Source organism: Petaurus breviceps, unplaced genomic scaffold, assembly GCF_028583685.1.
Source record: "Petaurus breviceps papuanus isolate PSGF00001 unplaced genomic scaffold, PetGlider_PUasm1.0 90847, whole genome shotgun sequence".
Taxonomy (NCBI): Eukaryota; Metazoa; Chordata; class Mammalia; order Diprotodontia; family Petauridae; genus Petaurus; species Petaurus breviceps.
In genome coordinates, this window is record NW_027187360.1 from 14,814,675 (window position 1) to 14,828,657 (window position 13,983).

A 13,983-nucleotide genomic window follows, 5' to 3' on the forward strand; every position below is an offset into this window, starting at 1 on the left:
CTACCAATGCAGGTTAGCACCTTCTCTGTAATGTATAGTCTCATAGAGTTGTCCATTAGTACATTGAGAAGTTAAGTGATTTGCCTAGGGTCACATAGCCAGTATGTGTCAGAGGCAGGATTCAAATACAGTTCTTTCTGGTTCCAAGGTCAGTTTTTCTTGACTATACCACTGCTGACTCTTTGGGGTTTTCTGCCTTGGCTAAATAGATGAAAAACATGATCTTTTAAGATCACTGTTTGTCTTGGTAATACTTATTAATTTTTTTTTAAGTCTTAAGAGACTTAAGCTGATAAAAACCCCCAACACTCCCCAGGAGGCTATGTGAAGGTACAAACATACACTTAGAAGGTTCTTCATGGCAATCACTAGAGCAGTGTATATAATCAGGTAGTCCCACTGATGGAGAATAATTTTCGTGGGTCTCAATAGGAGGTCCCTTCCATGGAGCATGAAGTAGAAAAAGGCTACCAGGTAGCCAACACAGAGGATGTTGATTCGAATTGTCCCCGTGAGGAAAACCAGGCAGAGCACAAACCACAGGTGGTAGCTGAACACGATGACTTTAGCCATATCCAGGTAGGACCTAGAGGACAGAACAGGTGAGTCAAAATCTAAGTAGACATCTGGGCTTTCATAGGGTGAGACATTATTAGCCTAATTGACTTCTAAGACCCCTTCCAGTGTTAAGATTCCATAGGTCTTGGAATCTGAGAGTTAGAAGGGGTCATCCTGCCTAGTGGAGAAATCCCTTCTATGAGTTCTCCTATACATAGAGATTCAGTCTCTTGTTGGACATGTCTAGGGAGAAGGCAATCCCTACAAAATGAGAAGTCGTGTGATGTGGAGGGAAGAGAATTACATCTGGACGTGGAGAACCAATGTTCAAATCCTGACTCCGATACTTACTAACATATCATTCTGGGCAAGTATGATTTCCTATCTAAGCCTTAGTTTCCTCATCTGTAAAATGAGGAATAGCATGAAATGATTTCTAAGGTCTTTTTTCAGGTCTAAATCCTATGACTCTATAGCCCAACAAAAGGAAGGAAGGCAAAAATATTCTCAGGAGTTAAATAAAATAACCCGGGAGTGTTAGAAAGCAATTTACTTTAAAAGATGGGACTGTAATAAAAGCTAATAATAATAGGTAGCATTAACATAATGTTTCAAAGTTTACAAAATACTTTATATGTCATTTCACTTGATCCTCACAGCAACCCTGTGATGTAAATTCTATTTTTATCCCAAATTTATGTTTGGGGAAATTGAGGCAGAGGTTAAGTAACTTTCCCAGGGTCACACAGCTAATAAATGTCTGAGGCAAGATCAAAACTCAAGTCTTTCTGACTCCAGGTTTTACACTCTATCCACTACACCACATAGATGCCTGTGTAGGACTAGGTTGGGGGGGGGGGGCAGAATTCAGAAAGTAACTTTGACTGTGCAGAGGAAATTTTATAAAAACATCAGGAATGGGATGAATCAGAGAGGGAATAAAGGGTGAGCCACTCTTCTGCGGTCTCAGTGGGCTCTGAGTCTTACCGGCAGTGAATAAAGTTTGGTATTGTAGTGAATTGACTGAGTTCTTCTGGGACCAAATCCCGGCTTATCTCCACGTTATCTCCTACCTGCATTCTCACAGAAGCCTTATTCTCATCTTCAAACACTTGCCACTGGAGAGAGGCAAAGAGCAGAAGCAAAAAATCATCTGTGGAGATATGTAGGAATGGAATTAGACCCTTTGCCAGGTAGTCTGCTCCATATTTAAACAAATGTTCATACAATCAGTTCTACTGAAGTCACTATTTATGGGTCAAGTCATTTAAGGCAGCAAAACTTTATACTTAAATAGAATCATTCATCCTCCCAAATCACTTTGAACTAATTCCCTTATCACCTTCCTTTTGGGAAAGGGGGGAAAACAAAGAGGCCGCTGTGATTTTCAACTAGCCACTAAGGAGGACAGTAACAATATCACCAAAGGGTTGGTGTGCAATCACAACTAGGGCAGGGCAAGCAAAGGATTGGCCCAGGGCATAGAAATTTAGCGGGTCCTGATAGCACTCTAATTTAATCCAATGAGCAGTTCATAAACAGTTTAGCAACTAGTTCCAAGAAAAATAAGTTAAAAATTGGAATTTACTTGATAAGATTTACTCCCCACTCCCCATCACCACTGGTTGCAGCAACCCATGTTGGCTCTTCCCAATCCTGAACTCGCTTCCCCACCAACCCTGCCACCAGAGAGTCTCCCTAGAAGTAGGCACTCAGTATCTTGGTACATCCATTGATCTCCCCACCCTGCCCCTCATGTGTTTTGTAACACTTGTCCCAGGTACAGAATGGCTGCTTATGACTCTGGGTCTATAAGGTAGAGTAGATTCCCTGCTCCAAAAGCTTAATACAGAAGCACAGAAGGCCTATGATATGTGGTACATGGTTCTAAGCGCAACTTGAACTGGGCTTTGAGTTGACCATCCTATATTCTCGGCACCACCACCAACTCTAACAGCACAGTTTTCAAAGAAAGTAATAGATTGTGTGTATGGTTAGGAAGTCTGCTAGGAGGAAGCTCAAAGAATCATGGAGTTTTAGAACTGGAAGACAGCTGAGAGCTCATCTAGGCTAATTCCCTAATTTTCCAATAAGAAAACAGGCTCTAAGGAGGTGTTTGGCTCAAGGAGGCAGAGCTGGTGAGTCACAGAGGCAGAGTAAGAGCCCATTTCTCAGACCAATACTCTTCCCATTAAACCACACAGATAGGGAAAAGTGAGGGCATGGAGGAATGGAATAAGAGATGCATCTTTGTTTCTTCTCTGTCACAGATAAGTGAACTTTAATAAATGGGCTGATAGTTTTTTAGAAGAACTGAGGGCACCCAAAGCAAAAAGGAAAAGAATGAGCTCTTTTGGAGACAAGAAAGTGCTCACTTGCAAAATACAACCTTGGAGCATTTTAAATATGGAATTAGTTCATTCCCACCCCCCACTCCCAAGTTACCCACTGATGTCTCTTCTGTCTCAGCTCATAGAAAAACTGCATTTGAAAAATCTCATTGAAAAGTACCAGCGCAATATTTAAAAGTATAAACCATTTCAGATTCATGATTTTAAACTATTTGAATTATCTCACATTACAAGGAAACTGGAATATCGTATTCTAGCATCAGTGTCTTCTCAGTGATTATTGGGGAGGACACAAATCAGAGTATCACAGAGCATTTAAAGTAAGCAGGATCTAATTGTTCATTTCGTCTGAGTCTTTGTGGCCCCATGTGGGGTCTTCTTAGCAAAGATAATGGAGTGATTTGCCGTTTCTTTCTCCAGCTCATTTTACAGTTTACATTTACATTTACAACTGAGGCAAACAGGGTTAATTAACTTGTAGATCACACAGCTAGTAAGTATCTGAAGTCAGATTTCAGCTCAGGTCTTCCTCCTCCAGGCAGGGCGCTCTAGCCACTGTGCCACCTAGCCATCCTTAGAATGGGACCGTAATAGATACTTAATAAATATCTAATCGGGGAGGCCAGGTGGCGCAGTGAGTAAGAGCACCGGCCCTGGTGTCAGGAGACCCAGATCGGTTCTGGCCTCAGAGACTTGGCACCCACACAAAATAACTGGCCGTGTAACCTTGAGCAAGTTACTTAACCCCAACTGCTTTAAAAAACAAACAAATAAATAAATATCTAATCAATCTACAAGCATTTATTGAACCCCTACTATGTGCTACATTGTGCTAGGAATTAGAGATTTGAATTTTTTTTTTTTTAAATCCTGCTTATCTTTTACATTTTATACCTAGAAGCAGCTAAATGGTGCAGTGGAGAGAGTGCTGGTCCTGGAGTCAGGAAGACCTGAGTTCAAATCCAACCTTAGATACCTATGTGACCCTGGGCAAGTCACTTAACCTCTGTTTGCCTCAGTTTCACCAAATGTAAGATAGGGATAATAATAGCACCTCCTTCCCAATGTTGTTATGAGGACTAAATGAGATAATATTTGTAAAGAACCTAGTATGATATCTGGCACGTGCTTAATAAATGCCTGTTTTCATCTTTCCTTCTTTTTAGCAATGAAGATGCTGGAAAAGGAGAACAGAAAACCCATGTCTACCACAAGATGGAGCCACGGAAGATGGGAACACTCCTTTACTAGACCCTGCAAGGCCCCACTGGTGTCTCTAGGACAGTGGCATGCAGAAACCTTAGCTACTCACACAGCAAAAAAAGAGCATCTGGTTTCTTGGCAAAATCTGGGAGATACAACCATTTAATGAGATTTGAATGGATTGCTGGTCTCATGGATCTCCATGGGTAATCTGTAGAACAAGCAGTAATTTTCATATTATTACCATTATATTTTTTTAATCACATTGAGTCGACATTCTGTTAATGCAATTTTTTTTTTTAGTTAAAAGCCCATCTCTGATCTCTCATTATGGTGTATGTGTGGGTGGGGAAGGATATCGGATCATAGGATTTATTTAGAGTCGTAAGAGACCACAGAGATTAAAGAATCAGAATAGTATCATAGATATAAATTAGAAGGCCTTAGAGGCCATCTGGGCCAAACCACTCATTTTAGAGAGGAGGCCCAAAAAGATGAAAGTGACTTGTCCAAGGTCACACAGGCAGTTAGTGACAAAAGTGATATTTGAACCCAGGTCCACTAAGATCAGAGTCAAATCATCCAGGCTAGGATTTCTGTTTTGTTGTGTCATGAATCTCTTTGGCAGTCTATCAAAGCCTCTGGAGTTCTTTTCCAGAATAATATTTTTAAATACAGAAAATAAAATATGAAGAATTATACAAAGAAACTGAAGAAAATAAAGATGCATTTTTTCCCCCATCCAAGTTCTCAGAACCCACTTCTGAGGTTAAGAAGGCCTCTTATTGGGGCAGCTAGGTGGTGCAGTGAATAGAGCACTGGCCCTGGAGTTAAGAGTACCTGAGTTCAAATCCGTCCTCAGACACTTAACATTTGCTAGCCATGTGCCATTGGGCAAGTCACTTAATCCTAATTGTGCTGCCTTCTCCCCTCCAAAAAGCAAAAAAAAAAAAAAAAAGAAAGAAAGAAAGAAAAATAAAAAGGGCCTTTTATTTAAAAGAAAGGGTTGTGGCTTCTCAAAGCATGTGCCTGCAGAGTACAGGCTCTTACAGGCCCCACCAGAGGAGAAAGGCCCTGAATATAGACTCGGTGTCTTATTGTGTATGTCTCTTATTGGATTCCCAGACTCACTGGGGTGAGAGTCCAGAGTGTGGCCCCTGGGTAGTGGTTATTCTCTCCACAGCAACTCAAAAGCTGCCTACAAAGGTCTGAAAGTTTCACACTGTAGATTTTTCACAAATAGATTTAGAGCTAGAAGGAAATTTGGAGGCCATTGAATCCAGCTCCTTTATTTTACAGATGAAGTAGTTGAGGCCCAGAGAGGTTCAGCTTTGAGTCACACAGTCAGTAAATGTTTGAGTCGTAATTTGAACTCTGGTCTATCCACTAGGCCTCCACTGGTGTGACATGGGGGCTAAACAGTACAGGAGGATCCCTATGGGGGCATATTAACATTATCTGTGTTTTGTTATATTTTTATTCCTTTTTTTAACTATTTCCCAATTATACTTTAACTGAATTCAGGATGCATTCAGGAGTGTCTCAGTCCCAGCGACATTTCAGACTGAGTATTTGACACCTCTGTTCTAGGCCAGCTAACCAGTAGTGATTAAAATGGAGTGTGTGAAGTAATAATGAGAAATTAACATTGATAAGAGTATTATTGTTGAATGTCTGCTCTGGTTTTGTCCATCTGAAGCAACATAATATAGTAGAGAAAACACTGGAAAGCCAGGGCAACCAGCTATATGACCTGAATCCAGCCTTTGACTTCCAAGCCTTAATTTTCTCCCCTGCCAACATGAGCCTGATGTCACCTACTTGAGGGTTTGTATCCCACAGAGTCACTGTACTGGCTGAGGCACAAGATTTAAAACCATGCCCAGAAAAGTGGAAAGCACTAACCAATGCCAGGGAGTTTTATTTTTATTAAATGATTTATTTAAAATAATATTTAATTCATAGAGTCTGAATGCAAATTGAAGCATACTTCTTTTTTTCCATTTTTTTATATTTTTCTTGCTTTTTTAGGTAACATGGCTGACATGGAAATATATTTTGCATAATTTCACATGTATAATTGATATCTCATTTCTTGCCTTGACAATAGGAAAGGGAGAGATAGAGGAAGGGAGAGAATCTAGAAAACAAAATTTTTTTAAATGTTAAAAATAAATAATAATTTTTAAAATTTTCAATAAAGTAATACTGAATATCAAAACAACTAAACTTGCTTAGTAATAACTTAGGATCACAAGACCATAGACCCTAGAGTTTGAAGTAACTTTCAAAGTCATTTGGTCTAGCCCTCTCATCTTATACATGAGGAAACTGAGTCCTAGAGAAGTTAGATGACTTAGCCAAGGCTAAACAGGTGACAAATGATAGTGCCAGTATTTTAATCAGGCACTCTGATTCTTAATGCACACTGCTACATTACCTTTGGATATATTCCATACTCAACATGTCATGTGCTAGGTGGTACAACATATAGAATGCAGAGCTTGGAGTCATGAAGACCTGAGTTCAAATAGGGCCACAGACATTTACCAGATGAATGATCCTGGGTAAATCACTTCATCTCTCTTTTCCTCCGTTTCTTCATCAATAAAATGGGGATAATTAATAATGGCACTTACCTTACAGAGTTATCATGAGGATCAAATGAAATAACTTCTGTAAAGTGTTTTGGAAGCCTTAAAGTCCTATATAAATGTCTATTTTTGTTGTTATTATTATATAAATTAAATGGAAATTATTTACAGACAAGGAAAGTCAGACAAAGTGCTGGAGGAAAAGCCCTTCCAGCTGAGAGGATCAAAGGGCTGCTTCCTGGGGAGCTGAACACATGAGGGGTGCCTTCCCAGACTCAAGGAGAGTGCAAGGTCCCTTCTCTGAGATGTGAGCTGAAGCATCTGACGAGCTCACCTTTGCAAAAAGCTGGAGGGATGCCAATGCATAGGAAGTACTGAAAGGTCATAAGACTGGCTAGAAACCCACAGTATCTTGGCCAGGCCTCAGCAATTGCTTTCCTCCTCCGAAGACGCAGCAAATAAATTAACGAGCAGATGTGGACTAGGGAATAAAAATCCATGCGCTGTCCTGTGACATTGAGAACAGCAACAAAGCACATCTGGAAGGCAAATATAAATTTAATTAAAAAACTGAACAAAAAAACCTCTGAGCTAATAGGAATAGGACTATTTCAGTGCCAGAGCTGAGAAGCTGTTGGGTATTTAACTTGTTTCAAATCCACTTAATAAACATCTATTAAGAACCTACTTTAAAATAATACTGAACTATTTGTTTTTTACATGCAACTGGGAAATAAGATATGCAAGCACTAGGGTATAGAAATCCATCTTGCCCTATTAGAAAGTTAGGGGGGCATGGGGGAGGATATAAGTGAGAGCAGACTGGGGGAAGGGGTTTTCAGTAGGCTTGCTATCTTGGGGTGGGGTAGGGGAAAGACAGGGAGAAAATTTATAACTCAAAATCTTGTGGAAATGAATGTTGAAAATGAAAAATAAATTAATTAATTTAAAAAATAAATTGATATGCTTAGAAGATAAAAAATAATAATAATACTCATGAACTCATAGAGTCTGAATGCAAATTGAAGCATACTTTTTTTTTCACTTTGGATCAGTAGATAGAGCACTGGGTCTGCTGTCTGAAGTCAGGAAGACCTGATGTCAAATCTGGCCTTGGACACTTATTAGCTGTGTTACCCTGGGCAAGTCATTTAACCTCTGGTTGCCTTAGAGGTAGTTAGGTGGCTCAGTGGATAGTTGTTTGTCCTTCCTTCTTGAAGAGGACCATAACATTAGGAAGGAGATGTCATGACTTACAAGTGAATTGGATTTAAGTGAGGGAAGCCTGGGCTAGAAGTCAGGAAGATCTGGATTCTCTTTGGGCCTCAAACACTTACTATGTGACCCTAGGTAAGTCACTTAACCTTTGTCTTATTCCACTGAAGAAAGGAAAGGGATCTTTGCCAAGAATATTTCATGGATGGTATGGTCCACAGGGTCATGAAGAATCAGACTCAATTGAATGGCTGACCAACAGCAACGACAAGATGCTAAGCATTGTTGGGGGGAACCGTGACTGAGAAGTAGCTTAATATAACAAAAAGATCGCTGGGCCAGGGGGCAGATGGCTCACATCCAAATCTCAGCTCCCACCATGACTGGCTGTGTGATGTTGGACAAATGCCTTAACTTCTCTGAACCTCAGTTTTCTCATGTCTTCTCAATAAGACTCCATTTGCAGATTTCACAGAATTCTTAAATCTTATTTTTATTCTGAATTTAATGAACATCAGGAAGATCATTTCCATATATAAAGTAGAACAGAAAAAGGGGATTGTATAGGAAACTGCAAATCTCTATTAATATAGCTTGGCTTTAAAAAAATATGTAATAAATTAAACATGTGACTTTTAAAGCTGTTCTGCTTCTCTGTGTTTCTGTCTCATAGGATTCTTGTAAGGGAAGTGCTTTGTGAATTTTAAAGAGCTAGAGAGTTTCAAGAGCTCCTTGGGGAGTTTAACACTCTAGTAAGGGATAGTTAATGTTTATAAAGCACTTGAAAGATTGCAAAGCACTTTACAAAAATCATCTCACTGAGCTTCACAACAATTCTGGGAGGTAAGTGTTATTACCCACATTTTACAGATGAAGAAACTGAGGCAGACAGAGGCTAAGTGATTTGGAAAGATGACAAGTTCACTTTTGGACATAGGGAATTTAAGACATCTAAGAAACATTCAGTTTGAGATCACTAATAGGCAGTTGGAGAAGTGAGTCTGAAGGTTAGGTAAGACTTCCCCAGGCTTGCACAGCTTGTAAGTGTCTGGGGCAAAATTTAGGCCTATGTCTTCCTGATTTCAGTTCCACTATCCCTATCCATTATACTGACAGAATTGAATTTAATTTCTTGGAGTTAATGAAGAGACAACAAGAGTTGGGGGGGGGGTTAGGTACTGAATGAAATAACAAATTTCTCTAAGCATAATTTATATACTTAGGAGGCAAACTGGCATCTAGTTCTGCCACAGTTCTAGTCATTCATGCCAGAGATCCAGAAGGAGAGGTGACCTTATGCAGTTGGAATGTAACCCTAGCTCTGCTGTTTAATACCTCTGTGGCCCTGGGCATATCACTTAACTCTCTAGGTCTCGGTTTTTCCAACAGTAAAATGAAGGGGCTAGGTTAGATCAATAGCTCTTAATGTGGCTTCTGGGAATTTGCTTTTTTAAAAAAATTTTCAATAATTATATCTCTACATAATTGGATTCCTTTGTAATTCTTTGTATTTTATTTTGTGCATTTAAAAACATTACTCTGAGAAGGGGTCCATAGACTTCACCAGATTGACAAAGGGGTCCAAGAGAAAAAAATCCTTCTGAATCCCTGCATTTAGATGGTTTCTAAGTTTTTCTGGTTCTTAAGCTCTTCATCAATGCTCCAGGCAAGAATGGGGAGAAAGAGAGGGTGTCTCACCTCTAGCCCAAACTTATAGAAACCATAGTTGATGAAATATTTGACCAAGCTCAATAACCCATCATCCAGGTGCTTTCTGGTGACACCATCAAAAATGTTGCCCAGCAGGGGTTGTTTCAGCTGATTGCGATGCCGGTAGAATTTCTGGTGCCTGTACACAGTGGCCTCTATTGCCATTAGTGCTAAGATGGTAAGATGATTCTGTAAAGTCAGAGTGATTATAGTAAGAACTCTTTACCTTTGTTCACCATTGCTTAGCTAACCAAATCCCAAACCTGAAAGTCACCCTCAGCTTCCACACCACATACAGGAATAAAATAGTTCATCTGATATCACTTCAGCTGAAGAACGCATTTTCAAATGAAAATATTCATTTTTTATGTTTTACATGATTGCACACATATAATCTATATCAAATTGCTTACTGTCTTAGGGATAGGGGGGTTAAGGGAGAAAATTTGGAACTCAAAAATTTTTTAAAAGGAATATTAAAATTTGTTTTTACTTGTAATTGGAAAAAAAATAAAATAGTATTAAAATATTCATTTTTGTGACCAGTACTTGCAAGCGAAAGTGACCATTTCCAACACTGGGCTGTCAGTAAGCCAAAGAAGTTCTGAACATTTTCAATGATGGAAACATTCTCCAATGACTAATCTAGCCATCTTGTAATTAATCTAGGGAAAAATGCTTAGTAAAATTATGATTACTGACAAGCCAAAAAGTTTTTAAACTAATGATAATTGATTCCTTCACTTTGCTTGATTATATTTCATAGTTCTTAAGTCAGCATCTCAATTCAGAGCCCATGCCCAATTTTATATTCCATGCAACACCAAGCATATGTCTAGCTTTCAGAGTCATAACTAGGTCAGTGCAACGAGGGCTTTGCCTCAGGGTGCCGATTTGGGTGGAGGAGTGCATTTCATCATCTGAGAAGCATGTTTCCTACCCTACAGTAATCACCATTCTAGGAACCTACCACTCTGCTCTTGATTTCTCAGAGTCTGTCTTCCCCTCACTGACTCCCTTGGGGCCTGGGCCCATCTGGGGAAATACTACTGTCCTCTTGTGTTACCATCTTCACCCTTTACCTCTCCCCTTACTGAACTTGCCTTGTCCTAAAAATTCCTCATTCCAGTTATTTGGGCTCTCAATAATACTGCTGGTTATTGCTGTAATGAATTTGTTGTAAAAATAGACTGATACATTTAAAAATAGTATTCAGTAAGAGATGTTACTACTTTGAATCAGTATCTCTTTTCTTTCCTATACAAGAGGAGGCTGTGTAGCATAAAAGCACTGAATTTTCTTCCCTCGACCCCCGCCCATATATTAACTGGTGAATGATGAAAAACAAATGCTCTCCAAGTTTAATTGTGAGTTATAAATACCCTTCATTTTTCCCTACAGATATAGGACATGGACATGAAAGGGTTTCTCTTATTAGATTATTTTCCCTTAACTATGCTACCCATGAGCCAGTCATTCCAGAACAATTTTAAAATAGAAACTAGCTCTTTAAGATAAAGAATGATGCTTTTTGCGAGGCTCAAGGCATCCAGGAGTGTTACCCATCATCTGAAACAGATTGAAAGCAGAGCTGCAACCCAAATCTCCTTCCTTGCCAGCCATAAATCTTACAGATATACCTTGCTTAGATTAACCTTCAATTGCTCTGAAAAATCTTTGAAATGCATCTTCTCATCTGCACACCAGGAGATGGGAATTAACAAGATCTCTCCCTGCCCCCTAGGTGCTTGGGGATCTTCAGACTGCCCATTTTGTTAAGTTTCTAGTCTGGGATCTCTAAATTAAACAGTGCTCTGTTGGGGCCTGAAACTTTTTACTTAGAACCCAGGCCAAGTGCCTTTTTTTTTTTTCTTTTGACTTTAGCTAATAAACTGACTTTAGTGTTTGCAGCCCCTAATCTATTCTTAGTTTCCTGGTCTGCCCCTGAAACTGCTAAGGGGAAAACAGAGACAGGGAATAAGAGGAAATTTATTACAATGAAATGAGTTTGCAGTCAGAACACCAGGGGTCAAATACTGGTGTGGCTATTTACTACAAGTGTGACATTGGGCACATCACTTTCCTTCTCTGGGTCTCAGCTTCCTCATTGGTAGTGAGAAGGGTAGATGAATGAGATTGTAGGGCAGCTAGGTGGCTCAGTGCACAGAGCGCAGGGCCCAGAGTCAGGAAGACTCATCTCCCCAAGTTCAACTCCAGCCTCGACTCTTACTAACTGTGTGACTCTGAGCAAGTCACTTAACCCTGTTTGCCTCAGTTTCTTCATCTTTAAAATGAGCTGGAGAAAGAAATGGCAAACAAGTCCAATATCTTTGCCAAGAAACCCCCAAATGGAGTCACAAAGAGTGGGACATGACTGAAAGATGACAGATAATCAGATTACCCTTCATCTATTTAGTATATATCTAGTTATTTACTTGTCTTCCTGATTATAACATGAGCTCCCTGGGCGCAGGGATTCCTTTTACCTTTCTTTCTGTCCCCAGTGCTCATACAGTGCCTGGCATACAGAAGGCATTTAATGAATTGCTCATTGACGGACGGACTTCTAAGGTCAGCTTGGAGCTCTCCCCAGCTTTTTTCCCCTGATTACATAGCATGTCCATAGAGCTACCAGGAATGGTAGCATATACTTGTAAACCTTATTGCTTTTGAGACTGGTGGATTGTTTGAGCTTGGGGACTCTGAGCTAATGTGGGCCAAAGCTGTTTATGTGTCTGCACCATGTCCCACATTAAGGTGGTGGGCCTTGAGGTGGGAGAGACCACCAAACTGCTGAAGGAGGGATAAATCTACCAAGATCTGGTCAATGGTGAGAGCAAGCCTGCCTGAGTGGCTGCTGACCTTCTAAACTGGCAAGATAAATCTATTGAGGAGAGAGAGGAGATAAGAGAAAGAAAGAGGAAGAGGGGGAAGAGAGAAGGAAGAGAAGGAGAAGAAGAAGAAAAAGAGACAGAAAAAGGAGGAGGAGGAGAGGAAGAAGAAGAGAAAGGAGGAGAAGAGGAGGAGGAAGAAAAGGAGAAAGAAAAATGCTAGAGTGTTAGTTTTTGGGCATATCCACTGGACAGTTTTCACTTACCTTCAGACAAGGTAACACTTTGGTATCACATTTTCTTAGTCCCCCAAACCAATATGCTGGATCAATAGGGGAGATATATAAGAGCGAAGCCTCCTGTAGCTCCTCTACGTTGTCGGGTGGAAGGGTTCCATTTTGATATAAGCTCTATTAGGAAACAGGTTAGAGAATGACAAATGTTAGTTTACATCTTTACACAATACAGCAAGCATTTGAGATCTTAGGATGGTAGTTCGAGAGCTGGAAGGAACCTCTGAGGTCATCTAGGCCAACCCCTTCATTTTATAGGCAAGGGAACTGAGTCCCAGGATTGTTAAGTGATTTGCTCAAGGTCACAAGCATCAGGAGATGGATTTGAACCCAGGTCCTCTGAGTCCAGAGATGGTGCTCTTTTCATTGTGCCACACTGGCTCCTCCTGCTCATCTTAGTCCTTCAAAGTGGAGATGGAGGAGGAGGTGACCAGTAAATATGTGGAGAGAACACTGAACTGAAATTCAAGACACCTGTGTTCTAGTTTATCATTGCCCCTAACTTCCCATGTAACCTTTCATCACCTCTTTAGGCCTTGGTGAAGCCTTCCCTCATTTCTCCAAATGGGAGTAATTTCTTCATATTTATCATGTTCTAATAGGTATTATATTTGTCTGTGTATAGATGTATTTTTATCTTCTATCACCTAAATACCCTGACGCCTCAGAGCTGTGTCTAATTCATTTTGGTAGCCTTCCCAGTGCCTAAAATGCACTGCCTATTGAACACTTTGATATTCATTGAATAAATACATGGATCTTAGTTTCCTCATCTATAAGATAGTGGGCAGAATTCGAATAAATGATTTCCAGGTTCTAAGATTCTATAAGTCTATGGGCTCTCATAACAGACTCTGCCTTTGCCATCACTCAGGCTGTCCACTATCTAAGTCCTTAGGATTTCTTCCCAACAATACAGCCTTAGAAAGTGACCCCTTCCCTTATTTTCCTACTTCCTTCCCCAGGAGTCAGGTAGCAATAGCATTACACTTTCAGGTAAGTTGCTTTAAGTACACAAAAATGTCCTTACCCCTAGTGTAAGAAGTCATTCTCAAGAAACAAGGCACTGAGGGGCAGCTAGGTGGTGAAGTGAATAGAGCACCAGGCCTTGAGTCAGGAGACTGAGTTCAAATTTTATCTCAGACACTAGTTGTGTTTACCCTGGGCAAATCACTTAACACAGAGAAAGAGAGAGAGAGAGAGAGAGAGAGAGAGAGAGAGAGAGAGA

General features: G+C 40.1%; 1 protein-coding gene across 1 annotated transcript in view; it reads right to left on the reverse strand.

Moving 5' to 3' along the window:
• LOC138149349 (piezo-type mechanosensitive ion channel component 2-like) overlaps positions 1 to 13,983 on the reverse strand; it is a 97,092-nt gene that overhangs the window by 51,869 nt on the left and 31,240 nt on the right. Inside the window, exons 18-23 of the mRNA XM_069072314.1 lie at positions 12,729 to 12,830; positions 9,620 to 9,820; positions 7,041 to 7,245; positions 4,222 to 4,323; positions 1,546 to 1,711; positions 343 to 586 (exon numbers count right to left, since the gene is read on the reverse strand). Of these exons, the coding sequence (XP_068928415.1) occupies positions 343 to 586; positions 1,546 to 1,711; positions 4,222 to 4,323; positions 7,041 to 7,245; positions 9,620 to 9,820; positions 12,729 to 12,830 (1,020 nt within the window). The remainder of the gene's footprint in view (positions 1 to 342; positions 587 to 1,545; positions 1,712 to 4,221; positions 4,324 to 7,040; positions 7,246 to 9,619; positions 9,821 to 12,728; positions 12,831 to 13,983) is intronic.